The sequence below is a fragment of the Eleutherodactylus coqui genome, chromosome 1 (assembly GCF_035609145.1).
Source record: "Eleutherodactylus coqui strain aEleCoq1 chromosome 1, aEleCoq1.hap1, whole genome shotgun sequence".
NCBI lineage: Eukaryota > Metazoa > Chordata > Amphibia > Anura > Eleutherodactylidae > Eleutherodactylus > Eleutherodactylus coqui.
This window is the reverse complement of record NC_089837.1, coordinates 448,721,915-448,742,881: the sequence shown is the minus strand read 5'-3', so window position 1 is coordinate 448,742,881 and position 20,967 is coordinate 448,721,915. Positions and strand designations below refer to the sequence as shown.

The 20,967-nt window shown below is 40.3% G+C and overlaps 1 protein-coding gene across 1 annotated transcript in view; it reads right to left on the bottom strand.

The window, feature by feature from the left end:
- Window positions 1-4,949: 4,949 nt before the first annotated feature.
- The window catches only part of FLT1 (fms related receptor tyrosine kinase 1), a 74,421-nt gene continuing 58,403 nt past the window's right edge, over window positions 4,950-20,967 (bottom strand). The window contains exons 12-13 of the mRNA XM_066583297.1: window positions 15,993-16,101; window positions 4,950-13,428 (exon numbers count right to left, since the gene is read on the bottom strand). Of these exons, the coding sequence (XP_066439394.1) occupies window positions 13,031-13,428; window positions 15,993-16,101 (507 nt within the window). The 3' untranslated portion in view covers window positions 4,950-13,030. The remainder of the gene's footprint in view (window positions 13,429-15,992; window positions 16,102-20,967) is intronic.

The following is a 20,967-nucleotide window of genomic DNA, read 5'->3' as shown; positions in this document are numbered from 1 at the left end:
TCCCGGCAGCCGGAGCTCCGCGCGGCCGTCCTGCAGTGGGTGTGAAGGGGGTGTGAGTCAGACCTGCCCCCTGATTGGCTCAGCGCTGAGCCAATCAGAGGCATGTCTCACTCACACCCATTCATGAATTCATGAATGGATGTGAGTCAGACCTGCCCCTGATTGGCTCAGCGCTGAGAGGCAGCAGTCACTCACCCATTCATGAATTCATGAATGGGTGTGTGAGTGAAACCTGCCTCTGATTGGTCAGGGCTGTGACCAATCAGAGGCAGATCATTCAGCAGGCGGGGATTTTAAAGCCCCGCCGGCTGAATAGTGCCGAGAAGCAGTTCAGGAGAACTGACAGCGGCCGCGGCTGGACTCCGGCTGCAGCAGAAAGGTGAGTATACAATTTTTTTTTATTTTAACACATTTTAGGATGAATTGCAGGGAAAGGCTTATATATTTAAGCCCTTCCCGACAATTCACCCCGCGCACGCCGGCAGCCCATTGCTTTCAATGGAGTGGCTGTATTGCCGGCTCCATTGAATTCAATGGGCAAACATCGTTCTTCTCTGTCATAGCTGTTACAGCTGTGGCAGAGAAGAATGATTTGTCTTCTATATGTTCTCAACGGGGTCGGCGTTGCTGCCGCCGGCCCCATTGAGTGCATATAGAGAAGAGAACAGGAATCGCAGATCGCAGATAGGTGCGATCTGCGATTTCTGTTCTATAATTTATCGGACGAGCGCATAAAAAGCACTCATGTGTCCGATACCATTGCAAAGCAATGGTTTTATAAAATCGCCGGACGCATGTGCATGCGCAAATCGCGGCTAAAAACGCCCGTCTGACTAAGCCCTGAACGATAAATGGGACAACATGCTCAAAAATATCAGTACAGAGGACAAATGGGAAAAGTTTAAAAGGATCCTAATCTCCTCATGCGAGCAGTTCATTCCCTTAAAAAATAAAAGAATCTCAACTAAAAGAAAACCAATGTGGCTCGACAAGACGGTAAGAGGGGCTATAAACGAAAAAAAGAAAGCGTTCAAACTACTAAAGCAAGAAGGCAGCGAAGAAGCGCTAAAATCATACAGGGAAAAAAACAGAATATGCAAAGATAGGTTCAAAATTGCCAAGGAGGAGGCTGAAAGACTGATTGCCAAAGAGAGCAAAAACAACCCGAAACTATTTTTCAACTATATTAACAGCAAAAGGATATGCAAAAGGGAAGGCAAATCCATTCAATAGTTTCTTTTCAAGCGTATTCACAAACGAAAAGGAAATGCCATACGAGATGCAGGGGAATAAAATGAATCCCTCACAAAATATGTCATACTTAACGCAAGAGGAAGTGCGGAACCGATTAAAGAGGATTAAAATCGATAAATCGCCAGGCCCAGATGGAATACACCCAAGGATACTAAGGGAACTAAGTGATGAGATAGCTAGGCCGCTATATCTAGTATTTCTAGACACTATCAAGACCAGCGTTGTACCATTGGATTGGCGCATTGCCAATGTGGTTCCAATTTACAAAAAGGGGACCAAAAGTGAGCCTGGTAACTACAGGCCAGTAAGTCTCACTTCAGTAACGGGAAAAATTTTTGAGGGGATTCTGAGAGACGCCATCGATGAGTACCTCAAGGAGAACAAGGGAATAACTCCTCACCAGCATGGGTTTATGAAGGGTCGCTCATGTCAAACAAATCTAATCAGTTTCTACGATGAAGTAAGCTCTAGGCTGAACCTGGGAGAATCTATTGATCTTGTATATCTGGACTTCTCTAAAGCATTTGACACCGTACCTCATAATAGGCTAATATACAAAATGAGACAGCTCGAAATTGGGTGAAAACGTGTGTAATTGGGTAAAGAATTGGCTCAATGACAGAAAGCAAAGGGTGGTAATAAATGGTTCATATTCTGATTGGGCCACAGTTGCTAGCGGGGTGCCACAGGGTTCAGTATTAGGCACCATTCTGTTCAACATATTTATCAACGACCTGATAGAGGCCCTGCACAGCAAATTATCAATATTTGCAGATGACACAAAATTACACAATATAATTAATGCAACGGAGGACAATGTATGGCTACAAACGGACCTGGATAAGCTGGGGGCTTGGGCAGAAAAATGGCAAATGAAGTTCAATGTTGATAAATGTAAGGTTATGCACATGGGCAGCAAAAACGGATATTACCAATATACACTTAATGGGGTACCACTAGGGAAAAGTGATATGGAAAAAGACCTGGGGGTATTAGTGGATTGTAGACTAAACTGGAGTAACCAATGCCAGTCAGCTGCTGCAAAGGCAAATAAAGTCTTGGGGTGCATTAAAAGAGGTATAGGGGTGAGGGACGAGAACATTATCCTTCCATTATATAAGGCACTAGTCAGGCCCCACATGGAATACTGCGCTCAGTTCTGGTCACCGGTACTCAGGAAAGATGTTACAGTACTGCAGGGGGTTCAAAGAAGAGCGACTAAACTAATACATGGAATGACGGGACTAGAATACCCAGAGAGGCTATCCAAATTGGGATTATTTACTCTAGAAAAAAGAAGGCTAAGGGGCGACCAAATAACTATGTATAAATACATGAGGGGACAATACAAGGATCTCTCCCAGGATCTGTTTATACCCAGGACTACGACGGTAACAAGAGGGCATCCGCTACGTTTAGAGGAAAGCAGGTTTCATCACCAACATAGAAAGGGGTTCTTTACTGTAAGTGCAGTTAGACTGTGGAACTCTCTGCCTGAGGAGGTGGTGATAGCAAAATCCATAGAGGAGTTTAAGAGGGGACAAGATGTCTTTCTGGAGAGGAAGGATATTATAGGTTATAAATCTTAGGTTAATTGTTAATCTGGGTATACAGGTAGGTAGGAACTATTAGGGGTTGATCCAGGGAACAGTCTGATTGCCATTAGGGAGTCGGGAAGGAATTTTTTCCCCAAAAGGGCTAATTGGCTTCTGCTCTTGGGGTTTTTTTTGCCTTCCTCTGGATCAACAACAACACAGGAGGATAAACAGGCTGGACTAGATGGACATTGTCTTCATTTGGCCTTACGAACTATGTTACTATAGTAAAGGGTGAAAGGTGGTTTTTTGACTTTTTTAACATTTTTTTATATTTTTTATTTTTGCCCCATTAGTGGACTTGAATATCACCATTTTTATCATTATTCTAACACACTACTATACTTCAGCATAGTAGTGTATTAAAAAGCCTATGAAGCTCAGCCTCTGCTGATCATCATAGGCCATCACAGATAGCAGACTCAAAGGCTATATTTAAGCCTCAGGGTGCCATAGCAACCCATCGGGACCTCTGCGGCATTTAAATGGTTAAACAGCGAGGATCAAAGGTTTCTTCGGTCCCTGCTATTAGGGCTATCATCCGACAGCAGAGCCTCCGCTCTCCCTAGCACTGCAGAATAAACCCCGTTGACAACCACCATCTAAAGACGTATGGGCAGTCGTCAAGGGGTTAATGACATTGGTTGTATGTTTGGGGTCGTTGTCCTGCTGTAAAATAAATTTGGATGCCTCCCTGATGGTATTGCATGTTTGATAAGTATCTGCCTGTATTTCTCAGTGTTGAAGACACCATTGATCCTGACCAAATCCCCAACTCCATTTGCTGAAATGTAGCCCCAAATTTGCAAGGAACCTCCACCACACTTCACTGTTGCCTGCATTATTGTACGGCTCTCCAGCCCTTCGGCGAACAAACTGCTTTCTGTTACAGTCAAATATTTCACATTTTGACTAATCGGTCCAGAGCCCCTGCTGTCATTTTTCTGCACCCCACTTCCTATGTTTTCATTTATAGTTGAATGACTTGGCCTGGTTTCTACATCGAAGGCATGGCTTTTTGGCCACAATTCTTCCATGAAGACCACTTCTGAACAGACTTCTCCAAACAGTAGATGGGCGTACCTGGTTACCACTGGTTTCTAACAGTGCTGAGCTGATGGCGCTGCTTGACATCTTGAAGGGAAGTAAGCATTATGTCTCTTTTATCTGCTACACTAAGCTTCCTTGGCCTTTTTCTTGACTTTGATATAATTGGCTAATCATACACGTGACTATAATCTTACCAAACCCTTGACTTGGTACAGGTGCACCTAGAAAAATTTATGCTGTTTTAAAGATAAAGGTGGTCACACCAAATATTGATTTAGACTTCTCTTTTGTTCGTTCTCTTTGCATTTTGTCACTTGACACAAATAAACTATTAACACTTCTATTTCTGAAAGCATTCTTACTTCGCAGCATTTTTTTCCACACCTGCCTAAATCTTTTGCATAGTACTGTATAATGGGTGACCATAAGTCGTTGCTTTATTTTATAAAGTTTCCTTCCCCAAGCCATTTTTTTAAATCCTGGAAACCCCCTTTAATGTGTAATGTGAAAAGTTTCCCATTTAATTCCAAATATGCGTACATCTTAATTTCCTTTTTAAGATACAATTCCAGAAAGGATGAAGACAATACAGGGCATAGTAATTGGTGCTGCTGCATGTATCATTTGTGGAAACCTGTCACACTATTGATTGTTTCCCACCATATTTATTCTGCTTGGAAACATAATTTAGAGGAAATGCCATTGTTTACTCGTTACACTTACAATGGCTATTCCCACGTGAAAGAAAAGTGCAGTCGTCGGACCCCAGTTTAGGATCATGAGGGAGGAAACTGCTTTACAGGTTCCCAACCAGAAGTTGTTGGTATCATATTGTTGTCTGTCTGTTCAAATACTATTCCTGCTGTTCTATGCTAAAAACCACCCGTGGGTACCAATCAACTTGCATTGTAGCAGACTAACCCCATTATAGCACAGACGGGTCGTCTATTGTGTCCAGAATAATGGAGAACTAATACAAAAGTAAAACAGGAAAACATAACTTTTAATAACAATCATCCAAATTTAATTTTTTTCTTAAGAAATCCAGGTTACAAAAAAAAAAAAAAAATAACATATCAAATCCACAGACACGTGCAAAAATAGGGATATTTTATAAATTGTTAATACAATTTTTCAATATTAATTAAAATGCCATCTTAAAATATGAAAATATATACAATATACATAGAATATGTTACCACTGAATAACAAGATATTGTATTGCAATAAAAAGACCCTGAAATAAGTACATTTGACACAGAACAATGTTAATGTATATATCTTAAGACGGTTATCGCTCTATAAATAAGTAATTTCTGACATTTGACATTAAATAAGTTATATACTGACCTAGGAGTTTATATGGAATGAATATACACAACTGTATTAATTTATTGGAAAGTTTCCTTCCAGTTCACAGTGTAAGCTTCGTGGGTCGTTAATGTTGCCTTTTGAAAATGTCATTGGATGTGAAAAAAATGGTCACCTTCAATACTACTAGTGATTGGATTCACTTGTGAAAAACATACTTCATTTCAAGTATTTAAAGGACAAAGAGCCAATATTTGGAAGTAGACATGAAATAAGAAGTCATCGAATTCCTGTTTGCTCACACTATTGTTAAATGGGTTGTCCAAAATTAGAAAAAAATGGCTCAAATTATTTTTGTTCCAGAACCAGGAGCTATCTTGTCTACTTGCTATGTATGGTAATGCAGCTCTGCCCCATTCGCTTATATGGGGGATGAACTATAACATCAGGCATAGCTGACAGGCAAGAATGGTGCTGTTTCTAGGAAAAAAAGGAGACCTTTTTTGTAATCCTGGTCAACTCCATTGGGTTTCCTTTGCTTTTTTTTTTAGAGTAATAGTAGTCTGCAGTGCTATTCTTTTCTGTAAAGGAAATCTGATGAAACCGATCATAATTCAGTGGGATCATGGAAGATCAAATGGATTCATCCATAGTGGACACCATGATGCTAATATGAACAGATCCTTAAGCTGCATCAGTTTAGCACACTGTACTCTGCAAAATTAAGCCCATGCCGGGATTAATTTGCCCCCTTTAAATTACATAATCAATATACCTAGAACTAGAACTCTTGTACCACTCAGGGTGTTTTTTTAGCTCTGTCTTGTGTATTAAACTTAAAGCTTGACTGACAAAAAAAATTCTAGGCTGGTCAGGCATGGTAGAATGAACAGAAATGAAAGACCCTATGAAAGGTAATGTTTTAAAGAAATTTCACATATGGCATTCCTCCAAATAGTCCAAGGCTTGTGTCTTCAAAGAACATCAAGGAAGATAAAGAAAGCCATGACTTGAATAAAACCATTAATTCCTTAAACGGGTGTTCCCATCTAAACCAATTATGGCTGAGATGAGAATATCTATGTGTATGCCATTGCCACCAGTGGTCAGGATTAGGGAAATGCTTGAATTGGCTGATCTATGCTGCTTCTATAACTTCCATTCACTTCTACAGTAGTTTTGTAAACAGTATAGAATAGCCAATTTGGTGGTTTTCGTAATCCCAGCCCCTGGTGACTGCGGCATACAGGCTGCTATTTTATTCTCATCTCAGCCATCACTGGCCGTATAATAAACTACTGAAACCACAAAAAAACTCTGACCCATTTCACACAGCAAGTCATTAGTCATATGCCTCATATTACTCATCAAATTGTGCTTATAATGCTGTTGCAACAAAAAAGATGGTAGTGGCAAAAAGTGGCAATTTTATTAAAGTGCTGGAATTCTTTTCTCTCACTAGCCATAATGGTCACCCCGTCTCATGCAACTTCCACAAATCACATTTGCTATTGTTATTTCTGATTGTACTTCAACAGGACTGTCGAATTTAGAAAACTCATTTTCAAATGCCCTATTAGAGAGTTTTGAGTTAAAAGAGGAGGGAAAGGGCTGAGAACAGCTTAAGAAAATCTGCGGAGGACCATACATGTGCATGCATTCCACGGGCAAGGCATTGTTTTCCATGAGCACTGTGTAATGCTTCATTTCCCCTGTGGAGGTGCTGCAGAGAAATTGAACACTTACTGCCATGTCTCCTCATAGATTATGGCTGATTGTAGGGAGTCGCAGTAGCCGGATATCAGCTTCTCATCAATAGACTTCTCAAAAATAGTTACATTTGAGATATTTACTACCTGCTTGGACCCAGCATATAAACATGTTTAGCCAGCTTTGTGTTATTAAGAATTCTATAGCACTCGTCTCACAGTCAGCATGCTGACGGTTTCTTGTAGATCAACACTATGCAATAATATATACAGTACTTCCATCCTAAAATGTTGCAAAGACATTTACATACAGTGTAATCCCTCTATGCCCCCTGTTACCTCCATATATTACAATATCACCTAGTTGGAGGTCTCCCCCGTCTTTTGATACACCAGACCTCTAATGTTAGTGGTACAAGCTTTATAAAACCGTGAACTGATTGGCTCCAGTTCCGGGTCTTTCCCTTACAATATGTACGTGCACCATATTCGTATTTTCAGCAGATTCTGCACGTCGTTTCTAACAGCTGGATGACAAAGTCATTTATTTTATTAAACTGGGAAAACATTAAGTCATGCCCCAAGTCTGAAGATTTCTAAAGAATTCCATCTTGTGTGTCTACACTGTTTCTGTTTTCTGTCAATCCCATTCTTCCTGTCCCCTTTCCATGATAATCCTATTTAAGGACTTGGTTATTTTGGATTAGTGCCGTAAGTAAATCAATCTGAAAACAAGCTACGTCCGAGATATTTATAGACTTCCCACCATTCAGACAGTTTAAAAGTCGGAGCAAGCGTAAATAGATATGCCAATTTGGAGATCACTTTGATATCGGTATGGTGATGTCATCACATTTTTTGGCAGTGGTTATATAGAGAGCAATACAGAAAGATCTGGGGCTGTCTATGATAATATACATCAATCAGATTATGTACTTGGCTCTTATCTTTAGACATGAACGGTAAACAGGTTGTTGAAGAGAAAGGGTCTAATTTTTTTTCCAAAAACAGCACCATTTTTCCATGAGCTGAATCTGGGATTGCAGTTCAGAATATTCACTTAAAAGGGGCTGAGCTGCAAACGCGACCTATAAACAAGAGTGGTGGAGTTTCTATCAAGAAATGACCTTTTTGTAATCTTATGCAGCTTTATGAAACTTTTGTCTATAAACTAGAAGCACACACATATAAGGGGAATATATTATGACATCATTTCAAATGCTGATCTTAATACAGTCCTTGCCACTCATAATGCATCCAATGTATGAAGAGGCTCCAGAGGATCTTCATACATTAAGCGCCACTTGGGCCGTTTGTGTGCCTACACAGTAATCTACAATGGCCAAGAGCTAGTGTAGATTTCTGATGGGATCTACAAATGTTTTTGCGTAAGTTTCAGTTAAATCTGTCGAGCCGGGGTGGCCATGCCACATCCCCTTTTTAAAAAAAAAGTGATGTAAGTGGAGTAAATTCAAAAAGTCACAATTTTTGCTCAATTGAGACTTTTTTAATTGGCGTAATAAATTCTTCCCATGGTGTTGTCACACTGGTCCTCAAGTGTCCACTAGGCCTTGTTGGAATATGCGCATGGATTCTGATGCAGATTCTATGCAGAAATTCCCTGTTGGAATCTGCATGTTTTCTGCATCCCATTATTTTCAATAGGACTGCAGGTCATAGAAAAAAAAGAATTGACATGCTAATTCTTGCCAGTTTTTGCGTGAAACCTCAGCAGATGGCCACATGTGATTTTTTTCCCATTTAGTAAAATGTGAAAAATTCTAAATCTGTATATAGATCTGTAGCATTTCAAAAGTCAAATTCCACAGACTCTTGGATTTCTGGCATGGATTTTGCAGTGAATTTTTCTGATGAAAAGTTTTTCATGTGAACATGTCCTTAATATATTGGCACAATGTGACAAATCAGTCCCTCTCAAAAAAAGAAAAGCCAACTAAATACTAAATCTTGTACTGTATACTTCAGAATACCATTATTAGGTGTGGGAGAAGGTCCAGAAGGAAGCGTTATGTTTTGTTTTTTTTTTATCAGGGGGTGTTGAGGGTTATCCTTAAGAAAACTATTGGAGAGTGAGCCTGGAATATGAACATTCTGAATAGAGATGAGTGAGTACAACCTGTAGAACCTGACTTTACTAAAGTTCGCTTTGGTGAAAACTCAAACCTCAGGGGGGTCATTTTGGCTGAACCAGAAGTTCATTAATCCCCTAGAACTATAAGTAAACAGTCTAAGAGCCCTGAAACAATTATGGCAATTGACCTTCGATGGATATAGCTCAGTGGTTTGCACCACTGGCGTAACTATAGGGGATGCAGAGGATGCGGTGCACCTGGGTCCAGGAGCCTTAGGGGGCCCATAAGGCCTCTCTTCTCCATATAGGGAGCCCAGTACTATGAAGAAAGCATTATAGTTAGGGGCCTTGTTACAGCTTTTGCATTGGGGCCCAGGAGCTACAAGTTACGCCTCTGCGTTAAGGGGTTAAGAGAAGTTGGGGGGCTCCAAGATAAACTTTTGCACCCAGGCCCATGAACCTTTAGCTACGCCCCTGGTTAGCACTGTTGCCTTGCAGTGCTGGAGTCCTAGGTTCAAATCTAAAAAAAACCTAGTATCTGCATGGAATTGGAAAACTCCAAGCAGATGTTATCTTAGGTCAGATTTGAATTTAGGATTCCAGCTGTGCAAGGCAACAGAGTTAGCCACTAAGTTGCATTTATTGAAGGACCACCACCACCATAGCTTCAGAGCTCTTAGACAATGTTCACTGCTAGTTTTAGGTGTCTTAATGAGCTTCTGGTTAGATTCAAACTGATTTGGGCTGAACTGAACTTTTTGATGAAATTAAGTGAGCTGGCTGAACGAAACATTCGAAAAGTTCTCTCATCTCTGATCCTGAACCTATCGTAGCCCCATAATCTCAGCCATTATTTACCACCAGAATCTAGAGGCTCAGGGAGAAGTTAAATGCAAAACCCGGCCTTGTAGATGAACTGGAGACACCTCAAATTTATATCCCATCATACAACAGTAAACAATGTAAGTCACACCTTTTCTTCAGCATATTTTTCAGTGCATTCCCATCCAAATAGATATTTATATACTTAATACTTAATTTTTATATTAAAATATTAACGAAATTATGTACAATCATCAATAAAAACATACAAAAGTGTAGGTTATTTTTAAATATTTGCTGCCTTTTTACAATGCAATCATTTTAAGCTACGGCTGCACGTAACGTATATATATGTACATTATAGACAAACTTTTCAATCTGGAAATAACTGTTGTTGTTGAGGGTTTTTAAAAAATAATCAGCTGCATCATGCTGAATATGTGAAATTGTCCATAGGAACTAATTAGATTAATGTATATTCAGAAATTACATTAGTTCCCAGACAAGTCAACTTAGAGGAGTTTTCAGCCTTAACCTTATCTTGTATGTGAAGATTTGATGCAGTACATATATACAGTATACACTTAGGATATATTCCATTACTATGTGGTGCTCATTGTGCCTTCTTAGTCATTGTTTTATTGTTCATTTGGTAGAATAAGTTAATAGTTAAATAAACAACACATGTAGTTGCCTTCCAAAGCTGAATATAGGGGTCTTTTTGCAATATATTAGCTATATAATTATTTCCAGTATTGAAAGAATTGCATCTCAGTGACTTCTATGGTTAGTGAACAAGCACCATCTACCACCAAGAGTGAAGTTCAACACCTCAACACCATCTCAAACACCAGCAGTCTCCTCTACAGATTAGTCCACTTCAATATTACCATGATGCAAGCAAAGAAGTCAATGGTGGCCTTCTGGTGACCTATAGCTACATGTTTCCAACCAAATAGGTCACCTATGATCTTCTGCTAAATAATTTAACAGAGTTGTCTTATTTGGTGCTCTTCCAATGGATTGATCATGTGGCCAATACTCTACTTTTATAGAGGGTCACAGGACAATGACGTTCGAAAAAGCATGGTTACCCAACCGTACATCAACCTAGAAGTGATCTGGTGCTTCCCAGTAAAATCTTTAACTTGTGAAGCCATACAAATCTATACTATGCTGCCAATACTAAATGATCATATTCTATATGTATTTATAAAAATAGGAAGGCAACATGAAATCCTTTCATAAAAATACCTTTTATCCCCATAGTTATCAATCATTTGATCAATCCACATCTTCTGATGGACATTTCTAACTTGACGCATTACAGTAGGGTTTGATGCAAGCAACATTAAATGGCTACTTTATTAGAAGCACCGGCCCTTATACAATTGGAGCTTCCTTGTATGGAGATTAGAGCCGTAACCCCAAGGTGCAGCATAAAATCAATTGAACAAATTTTCTGCGGATCAGTTTCAGTGTGAATCCACAAATTGAGCAATCTAAGCACCTTTTAATGAGTCCTGGTCATTAGTGCTATACTAATCATGGCCAGGATTTCATACAATGCCAACCTTGTGGGGTTCTCCCATGTAGCAGTGTGGAGAGTATACTGAGAATAGTGTGGTTGAAGAAACACATCCATCAAAAGGGGACCCTGTGGACATGAATATCTCATGGACAACAAGAATCAGAGATGGATGTCAAGAACTCTACTAATGAACAGGCGGTGCACAGTCAAGCAAGTTGCAGCTGAATACCATGATGGTACTCCAACTAATGTTCCTTAGCACTGATGGGCTATAAAAGTAGATGACCAATTTCAGTGCCATTGCGGTCTAGTAGAAATAGAAAGGCTCAGATTCCAGTGGGAAAGAAGAGCACAAAAATTGGATCACTGAGCAGTGGAAAAACATCGACTGGTCAGGTGAATCCAGATTTCTGTTGCACCACATTGATGGGAGGGTCAGAATTTGGTGCAAGCAGCATGAATCGATGAACCCTTCCAATCAGCTATTCAGAGCATGGCAGCACTTCCGTATAATTTGTGCCAACTGCAAGTAGCAATCCTGTCTACGTGGGTCAATATTTCTGCATAACACTTTCAATGCCTAGTGGAATCTACGGCACGACAAACTGCTGCCGTTCTGAAGGCCAAGGAAGTCCTACACACTGCTAGAGGGGTGTTTCTAATAAAGTAGCCATGCTGTGTAAACTGCCATAGTTTCAGGTGTTTGATCATACTATATATGCTGCCATACATTTTAAAACATTAAATAATTTAATATAATAGCTATGATTGCATAGAAATAATTGGCCAAATGTTCTCTAAAAACAACAGAACCATTCTAACTTCATATCGTAAGAACCAAACAACCAGCTTTCATTCAGATATATATCTGCTGCCAGTTGGAAAATACTTCATGCAAAATAATACTTTATATGAATCGGCCTTCATAGAAGTCCATGGCCGAAAGAAGGTTTCCATAATCCGACAATGGCTTCCATTGATGATAAGTGTTCACCTTCAATTATGAACCCTCCTCCTATACGTGATACTCTTTATACATGACAGATCCTTCTCGCTCTGACACTGTAATATAGCAGCTCAATCAGTAAGGTGCATTATAGCTACCCAGCAAATGACTAAATGTCAATTCATATGGAAACCAAGTTATTGGAAGTTAAGATGTGATGTTTCATATTAATTCTCTATTCATTGTGTTCCATGTTATCATTAAATGGTTTAAAGCAATTAGAAGTTTCCTAATTTTCCAAACCTGAGATTTATTTTAAAAGCAAGTTCTTCATATATTTTGGAACAGGATGTCTGTCTTCAGACAAAATGATGTAAAAGTAACCCTAACTCTTGCAAAATATGCTACAGATCTGGCCTAATCTGGATAGAATTGCTATTTTCCTCCTTGGTACTATATTCATTATAGGCTTGTGCATGGTTAACACTGGAGCAAATCTGCAAAATAATCTTTGTACATTATCTCTTCCATCTTTGGACTGGTTTATTTCAGGAACATAAATGGCTTCCGATACAGTAGAGAATGATAAGAATGCAGTTTACACTGGCGGCAAGCCACTGCTCCATACATCCGCAGCCATTTCTCTAGTCCTTCCAGGAAGTATATTCAGTACCTTTGGTTTTCAATCACAATCTTTGAGAACGATGGTCCGAGTCAATTTTATTGGGTTACGCTACTTTCTGCTGTACAATTTTTTCTTTTCTGTTTAGAGGTCCGTGAAAGGTTAAATTTACCGTTGCAATGTTCTCCCTTGATGGTAATGTCCTTACTCTGAGATATGATGTCTCCAGTGAAGATGTTGGTTGCTCTACACTCATAGTTTCCAGAATCGGATTGTGTTGCATTCTGGATAACCACGGTTAGAATTGTAGAATACTCAGCTGTGATTGCATTTTTTTGTTTACTGATGTTGTGATTTGTTGTTCGATTTCCGACTCTCCTGCGTAAAATCCAACTAATGTTCGTGTAAAGGTATTTGTTGACGGAACATGTTAAGGTCATGTTTTCACCTTCTTTCGCCATTCTGTCCATACTTATGTGGAATCCACTGGGTACATCTGAAAGAGTTAAAATATATATACATAAAACCTACTGTGGGCAAATCAAATGAATCCTCAATATTAGAGGAACATAATATCAGTAAGTGGGGGAGTAATAATGGGAAAATTGTGAATTTGTATTGGTTTGGATTCATTGGCCATGGGTGAATATAGACTTTAAGGAATTATCCAGGAAGCTGAAGTACTGTTCCAACCCCGGTGTATCCTGGCAAAACTGTGAAAGGCTGGAGGGCTTTATGCTTCATGCTTAGTAGATGTCTTCCCATTCTGCTTAACATCAATGCGGCCTAGGGTGGGAAAAGCAGCAGCTACTGGTACTGCATGCACAGCGTTACTGCATATGTATGGGAGGTGCTAACATAACACATGCAGTAACACAGTGCGTACACAACATAGGAGTAAAGAATCCCCTACCACAGCTGTCACAGCCGTGACAGCTGTGGCAGAGGATCGTGATGTTCTGCCATTGCCATTGCTGCTGCTGGCAGTCCCATTGAAAGCAATGGGCTGCCGCCACCCCCCACAGTGATTTTCGGGGAAGGGCTTTAATGTAAGCCCTTCCCTGAAAATCATTCCTAGTTGTAGTAAAAAATGTAAAACAATCCATACTTACCTCTCCGCCGTTGTCGGGGCTCAGACGCATCTAGCCGCTTGGGTCTCGTCACTGTAATGAAGTTCTTTCAGCAAGCTGGGATTTGAAAACCATGCCTGCTGAAAGGGCTGTGACTGATTGGCTGAGCACTCAGCCAATCACAGGCAGCGCTCAGCCATTCATTGAATGACAGCTGAGCGCTGCCTGTGATTGGCCACAGTGCTCAGCCAATCACAGGCAGCGCTTGGCCATTCATTGAAATCATTGGTCTTTCCACCAGGAGAAACATTACCCCCGTGGACTCTAACAAATTACAAGAGAGAGTTATGCAGCTCCCATTGAAAAATTTAGCTTACAGAGCATTGCCTTGACTAGATACAACTGTATTCGCTTCTGTATCCACTTCTAGATATGTACTGGTTTGCAGCCTCTGAGTATAAGCAATATTTGGGTACATACTGATATTTTATAATATTTCACTTGCGCCAGAATTCTGGTAGTAAAAAATGGGTGTGGCCAAGATTTAGGGTGCATGGCTGTGCACGGCCTGCCCTGAAACATCAATCTATGTAAATATGCCCTAATATTCTTGTTCACTGGCAGCAAACTCATAGCTCAAAAATACTGAGGATTTGAAACACAAATGGGCAAATTTACTATTGCGTATTCAGGGGCAAGTTGTTCCAGAAAACTGTTTTACATGCTTTACATTGATTTACATTTAGACACCTTTTTTCACCACGTTCTAAAAAGAGGTGTGACTTTGCAGGAAGGTGGCACGATCTAAATGCATCCTCATGCGCCAAAAAGGCACCAAAATTTTGCAGCAAATACCCAGTTGAAACTAAGTAAACTAATAGATGGCATAAACGTAGACTAGACATTCTATAGATATGCCGGATTTATCATTCAGCATAAACTCGGAGCATTTAAAGACTGTCTATCTATTTACTAATACCACCTAACTTAGACAGTATTAGTAAATCTGCTACAAAGTAGATTAGAAAGTTACATAACTTTTCATATTTATGATATTAAACTTTTATTACTTTAAAACCCCTTCAAGCACATTTTGTAGACTCAAGAGTAGAAACTTTCTGGATTCAAGTCAAAGAATGTATAAAAAAATCTATTTGCTCTAGCTTACTACACCTTAAACCAGAGATCAATGTGATGCTTAACTGCACGGCCGCTGCAGTGATATATAATAGTTTTATTTACTTAAGTGATTTGAAACTTCCTGTGGAAATAGCTCCCAGGTTTCCTGATGGAAGATGCTGTTTATCTTTGCCAAGCACCACCAGGAATCTCAAAATAAAATGCAGTTTAGTGACATTGGGAAGCCAAGGAGATAAGACCGTTCTGTTCCTGTTTCACCCTAGGTAATTGCAAACACACCCACAGTCATGCTGTGTGCCAGCAAATGGACAAGAAAGAACATTTCACGGGTTACTTCAGTTTGATGTACTTGGACTGCAGCGAACACTTCAGACGGTGAACAATTCGGGCATGTTTTAAATCCCTGTCCTATTGTGAGTCTTGACTTCTACTACTGTCAGACAGACGGTTACATGGCCACCTACAAAGGCACGTCCTGTAGCACATGCTGAGGGAGAGTAGCGCAGTCAAAACATCAATATCCAGCGGAAAACAGCAATTTGGAGTCAAAAGGAAAACCTTCGTCTATTGGTACCAAGTGGGAAAACATTGCAATGTGAGAGACGTGAGGCATAAAAGTAACTCGCCCATGTTCTAAACCAGGCAAACACTTCAAGCGGAATGAAATAACATGATACTGTTTTAAGTTTCTATGGATTTCACAGTTTTGTCGGAAGCCTATTCTCAAATTATTATGGAGCCATTCTGTCTTGAAAATGTTTTTCAAAAATAAAAGGAATAAAAAGAAATAAAATTTGCTTGAATAAATATTCTTACTTTACAATGTTTGAAAATTCTAACAGGTTCTTACCGGTGACATAAAAATGTATCTCTCTTCTTTCAATTCCCAATTTATTGGAAGCTGTGCAGGTATAGATGCCGGAGGCTGACGAATCATCTATGACAAGTATTCCTGCAGTCTGAAAAAAAAAGATCAATGACATAAACATCTAGCTGTCATGTTGGCTCGTATTGACAGATCAATCCAGAAATGCCAGCATCTTCTCTGGACCAAAACTCATTAGAAATAGCTGAGGCAAAATTGCCAAAAGTTTTGCGGTCAGATGAGTCAAAATTGGAAATTCTTTTTGGAAACCATGGACGCCATGTCTTGTGGACTCAAGAAAAGAGGGACTATCCAGGTTCTTATCAGCATACAGTTCTGCAGCTTTGATGGTATGGGGTTGCATTAGTGTCTATGGCATGGGCAGCTTACACATCTTTGAAGACACTATTAATGCTGAGCAGTATATAGAGGTTTTAGAACAACATATGCTCCCCACCCATAAAACATCTCTTTCAGGAAAGGTTTTGCATATTTCAGCAAGACAATGCTAAACCACATACTACATCCACCACATCAGCATTGCTTTGCAGAAGAGTTTGGATGCTGAACTGCTCACCTGCAGTCCAGACCTTTCACCAATAGAAAACATTTGATGTATTATGAAAATTTGGCAAAGATGACCCCAGACTGTTAAGCAGCTAGAATCCTACTTCAGACAAAAATGGGTCAACACAATGCGAGTAAAGCGGCAGCATACAAGTTGCTGGGTGCAAAATTTCTTTATTCTCCCATGACAGACAAGACTGAAGCCAGCAACGTTTCGACTTGAATGGTCTTTTTCAAGCTACCCCACAAGCAAACAATACCCCATTTAAATAGTCCCCACAGGTTGCAAGACAACAAATCATAAACCTTTACTCCACCCTTGCAAGGGTGTGTTAAATGAGCATTAAAGTGCATTTACATACATTTAAAACATACATGAAATGTTGTTTTGCCTACAGTTGCTCATACTCAGCAGCGCATCTCCCTGCTTACACTGAAAATGTGCTGCTGATCCGCGATCATTTTTCTGCTGACATATACAGATGGGCAGATGATTGGGTAAATGTTCAAGCGAATATTCATGCCCAATTAGCTGACCATACACAAGAGAAAAGTTGACGGAACTCAGTGATAAAATTGCCAATGACTCAATGATATGATTGTGAAAATTTTGCTGGGAAAATGTGATTTATTGACATTTAGTTGCCTGCTCATTGGCTGAGGTCTATTCGAAACCCATAATCTGAAATAGCAGAAAAATGCCACATTGATACTATATAGGCTGTACTAGATGGTATTAAGATTTGAGGTAATAGTAATAATAAGAGCCCATTCCAAAAAACGTTTGCAAGGAAACTGAAGCTACTACAGTTTTTCAAGTTTTTCACATTTCCAGTAATTGCCTTAAATAACTTTTTTTTTGACAATTATTTATACCACTATTTAAAAATAATGTGCAGAAAAACAAGGTTAAATTATTATAGACTTTCTTAGTATATTTTGATTACAATAAAGATTGCAGATTTCATATTCCAGTGTTGGGTTCTTGTTTTTCGAAGATTTCCACGATTATAGACTTCGGTTGAAGTACAGATAGTACACCTCCCACTAGTGTAGATCTACATCTGTACTAATATAGAAATAATCTGAAGCGATTTTCTAAATATTAGACTCACAAAGAACATAAGGGAAGGGAAGAGGGTGGTTGTGTTACTACATCACCATAGACCACTTCAGTTTTACCCCTACTATTACTTCTTGTATCTCTATTACACTCCTATACTAATAGTAATGTATAGTTCACGCCTAAGAATGTTTTTAACGTGAAGCACGTCCGTGTTGGAGTCACATTATGACCCCCTGGACTCAACAGTAGAGAACAAGGGAAGTGCATATGTTGAGTCTATGAATTACACACAATACACTTCTCGTCACGTATGCACCGAACACTAAAATTAGCTGAAGCTAAAAGTGAGAAGATTGATATAGAATGGAGACGTGAGAGTATAAGTGTTTAGGATGTGGGAACTGAGTCATTAAAAAAATGGAAGTTGATATATTACAAGAAAGTACAGCACTTGTGTCGTTGACTGTGTCAATGATACACTCTATTTTGCAATGTGTGCCCAGAAAACACTCAGAGGAAATCTCAGTACAACACTATAGCTGTCATTCGTGCATGGCCTGAATGAGTTAGTTATAATAGGACGTATTTCCTGTCCTTCACTTGTATCGGTTGAATTTTATTTTGGCATCGTAAACACCAAAAGGGTCAGAAATTCATAGTGCATATTAATATACAGGATACGTAGATGCTTCCATCATCCAAAGACATAGGACTAAGAAAGAGGATAGTACTGTACACTTTAGGGTAGTGTTGAGTGAACTCAACCAGTAGAGCCGTGTTTCAGGTCAAACTTTGCTAAAAGTTTGGTTTTACACAAACCTAAACTAAGCTTTTAGCAAAGTTCTACCCAAAACAGGGTTCTACTGGTTTGGTTTACTCAACACCAATCCTGACTCTTGAACACTGTTGTATAAGACTGTCTAATAGCTATAAATGCCTTGCATGGCTCTTGGGCTTTTATGGTTCCTGGACAGTCTTATACAGCATTTTTAGGGGTTTAGTTGAACTTCCAGTTTGGTTCAAACTAGTTCGAACCAAACCAAACTTGCTGCAGATGTTTAGCAAACAGGTTGAAGCGAACTTTTCATAAGTTCACTCATCACGACTTAGGGGTCTGTCAACATGTCATTCAGACCTCTGTCCCTAGGGTCTATCACAGGTTTCTGACTGGATCACCCAAAACAGCATCTAGAGAAAACCACTGCTCAAATGGAAAACAATACAGTCTCCATTTGAGCAGTTTTCCATTCGTTTTTGGCATTTGTGCTGGATAGCATAATGAGGTTGACTATGCTATTCTCTTCGTCACAAATGCTGGAAACTAACTGAAAGCAGCTAAAACTGAGGCGTTATTGGTCTCCGTTTGGGCAATGGAAGCTGTGGTTCAGTACAAGTCTATGACTGAAAACTATTTTTGGCGATTCAGATGGAAACTTGTAACAGAGCCTGTGGATGGAGACCTAAACAAGGTGGGAATAGGTGCTAAAAGGGATCTGTCAGCTCTTCTGACATGTTTGATAGTAAATACTTGTTTTTCCCCATTGAATGAATTATCCAGGCAAAAAACATGGGCCTTATTTATTATGGCCTAGAAGTAAGAATTCTGGCATCCAAAAGTCGCAATTCTGGCAAACTCACTATAACTGTGACCTTTTTACGTGGTGCTCCACCGCTTTTCCAAAAAATAGGCAGGGCTTGGCTTTAGAGGGTGTGTCTTGTGCCTCTTAATACATTTGTTGCTCTTTGCCGGTCACAAGGTGTACTGGTATATAATACAAGCTGCACAAACATAAGAGAAGTCATACTCACCTCACCCCATCCCCTGCTTCTTCCCTTCCAATGGTGCTCAGTTCTCTAAAGCTCTTTAATTCCCACTACAGCAACGACACCACCAGGGCTTTTTGTTTGTTACAGCCAATCACCAGCTCACTTCAGCCGATGATTAACTGTTGTACTTGCATGTCCCTGTAATGGCAAGTCAGGGCAGCTGCAGCAGGAAGCAGAGACTAGCAGAGGGCCGACACCGTTGGAACAAGACTAAAGGGGGATCTGGTGAAGCGAGCATGACTTCTATGTTTGTGCAACCTGGTGAGCAGCTTTACTGTTTTTACCTGGATAATCCCTTTAAAGGGATTCTGTCAATAGTTCATGCTGCCCAAACCACTGGCCATGCACAGCGCTCACATGTATGTTTTATTCTGAAACACTGCAGTGTTTTACAATAAGCATAATTTGAAGTTTGACTCAGAAGCTGACCTGTGAGTCACAGAGGCCGGCAGTGTCAGCCTCTCCCCGCCTGCACCTTACAGAGTGACAGCTCTTCCCCCTTTTGTGTATAGGAAGAGAGCTGTCACCCTGCATGCTGTGGGAGGGGAGAGGCGGGCATGGTCCCTCTTTGTAACTCGAAGCTCCGAGTCAAACTTCAAACTGTTTTTATTCTGAAATGTTACAATTAGAGATGAGCGAGCACCAAAATGCTCGGGTGCTCGTTACTCGGGACGAAATTATCGCGATGCTCGAGGGTTCGTTTCGAGTAACGAACCCCATTGAAGTCAATGGGCGACCGGAGCATTTTTGTATATCGCCGATGCTCGCTAAGGTTTTCATTTGTGAAAATCTGGGCAATTCAAGAAAGTGATGGGAACGACACAGCAACGGATAGGGCAGGCGAGGGGCTACATGTTGGGCTGCATCTCAAGTTCACAGGTCCCACTATTAAGCCACAATAGCGGCAAGAGTGGGCCCCCCCCTCCCAACAATTTTTACTTCTGAAAAACCCTCATTAGCAATGCATACCTTAGCTAAGCACCACACTACCTCCAACAAAGCACAATCACTGCCTGCATGACACTCCGCTGCCACTTCTCCTGGGTTACATGCTTATAGCCGGTTCCACTGAAAGCAATGGGCTGCCGGCGTGCGCGGGATGAATTGTCGGGAAGGGCTTAAATATAGAAGCCCTTCCCTGCAATTTATCCAGAAATGTGTAAAATTAAAAAATATATATATACTTACCTTGTCCCGGCAGACGGAGTTCAGCGCGGCCGGCAGTGGGTGTGAAGGGGGTGTGAGTCAGACCTGCCTCTAATTTTATTTTAACACATTTCTGGATGAATTGCAGGGAAGGGCTTCTATATTTAAGCCCTTCCCGACAATTCATCCCGCGCACGCCGGCAGCCCATTGCTTTCAGTGGAACCTGCTGTATTGCCGGCTCCATTGAATTCAATGGGCAAACATCGTTCTTCTCTGCCACAGCTGTAACAGCTGTGGCAGAGAAGAATGATTTGTCTTCTATATGTTCTCAATGGGGTCGGCGCTGCTGCTGC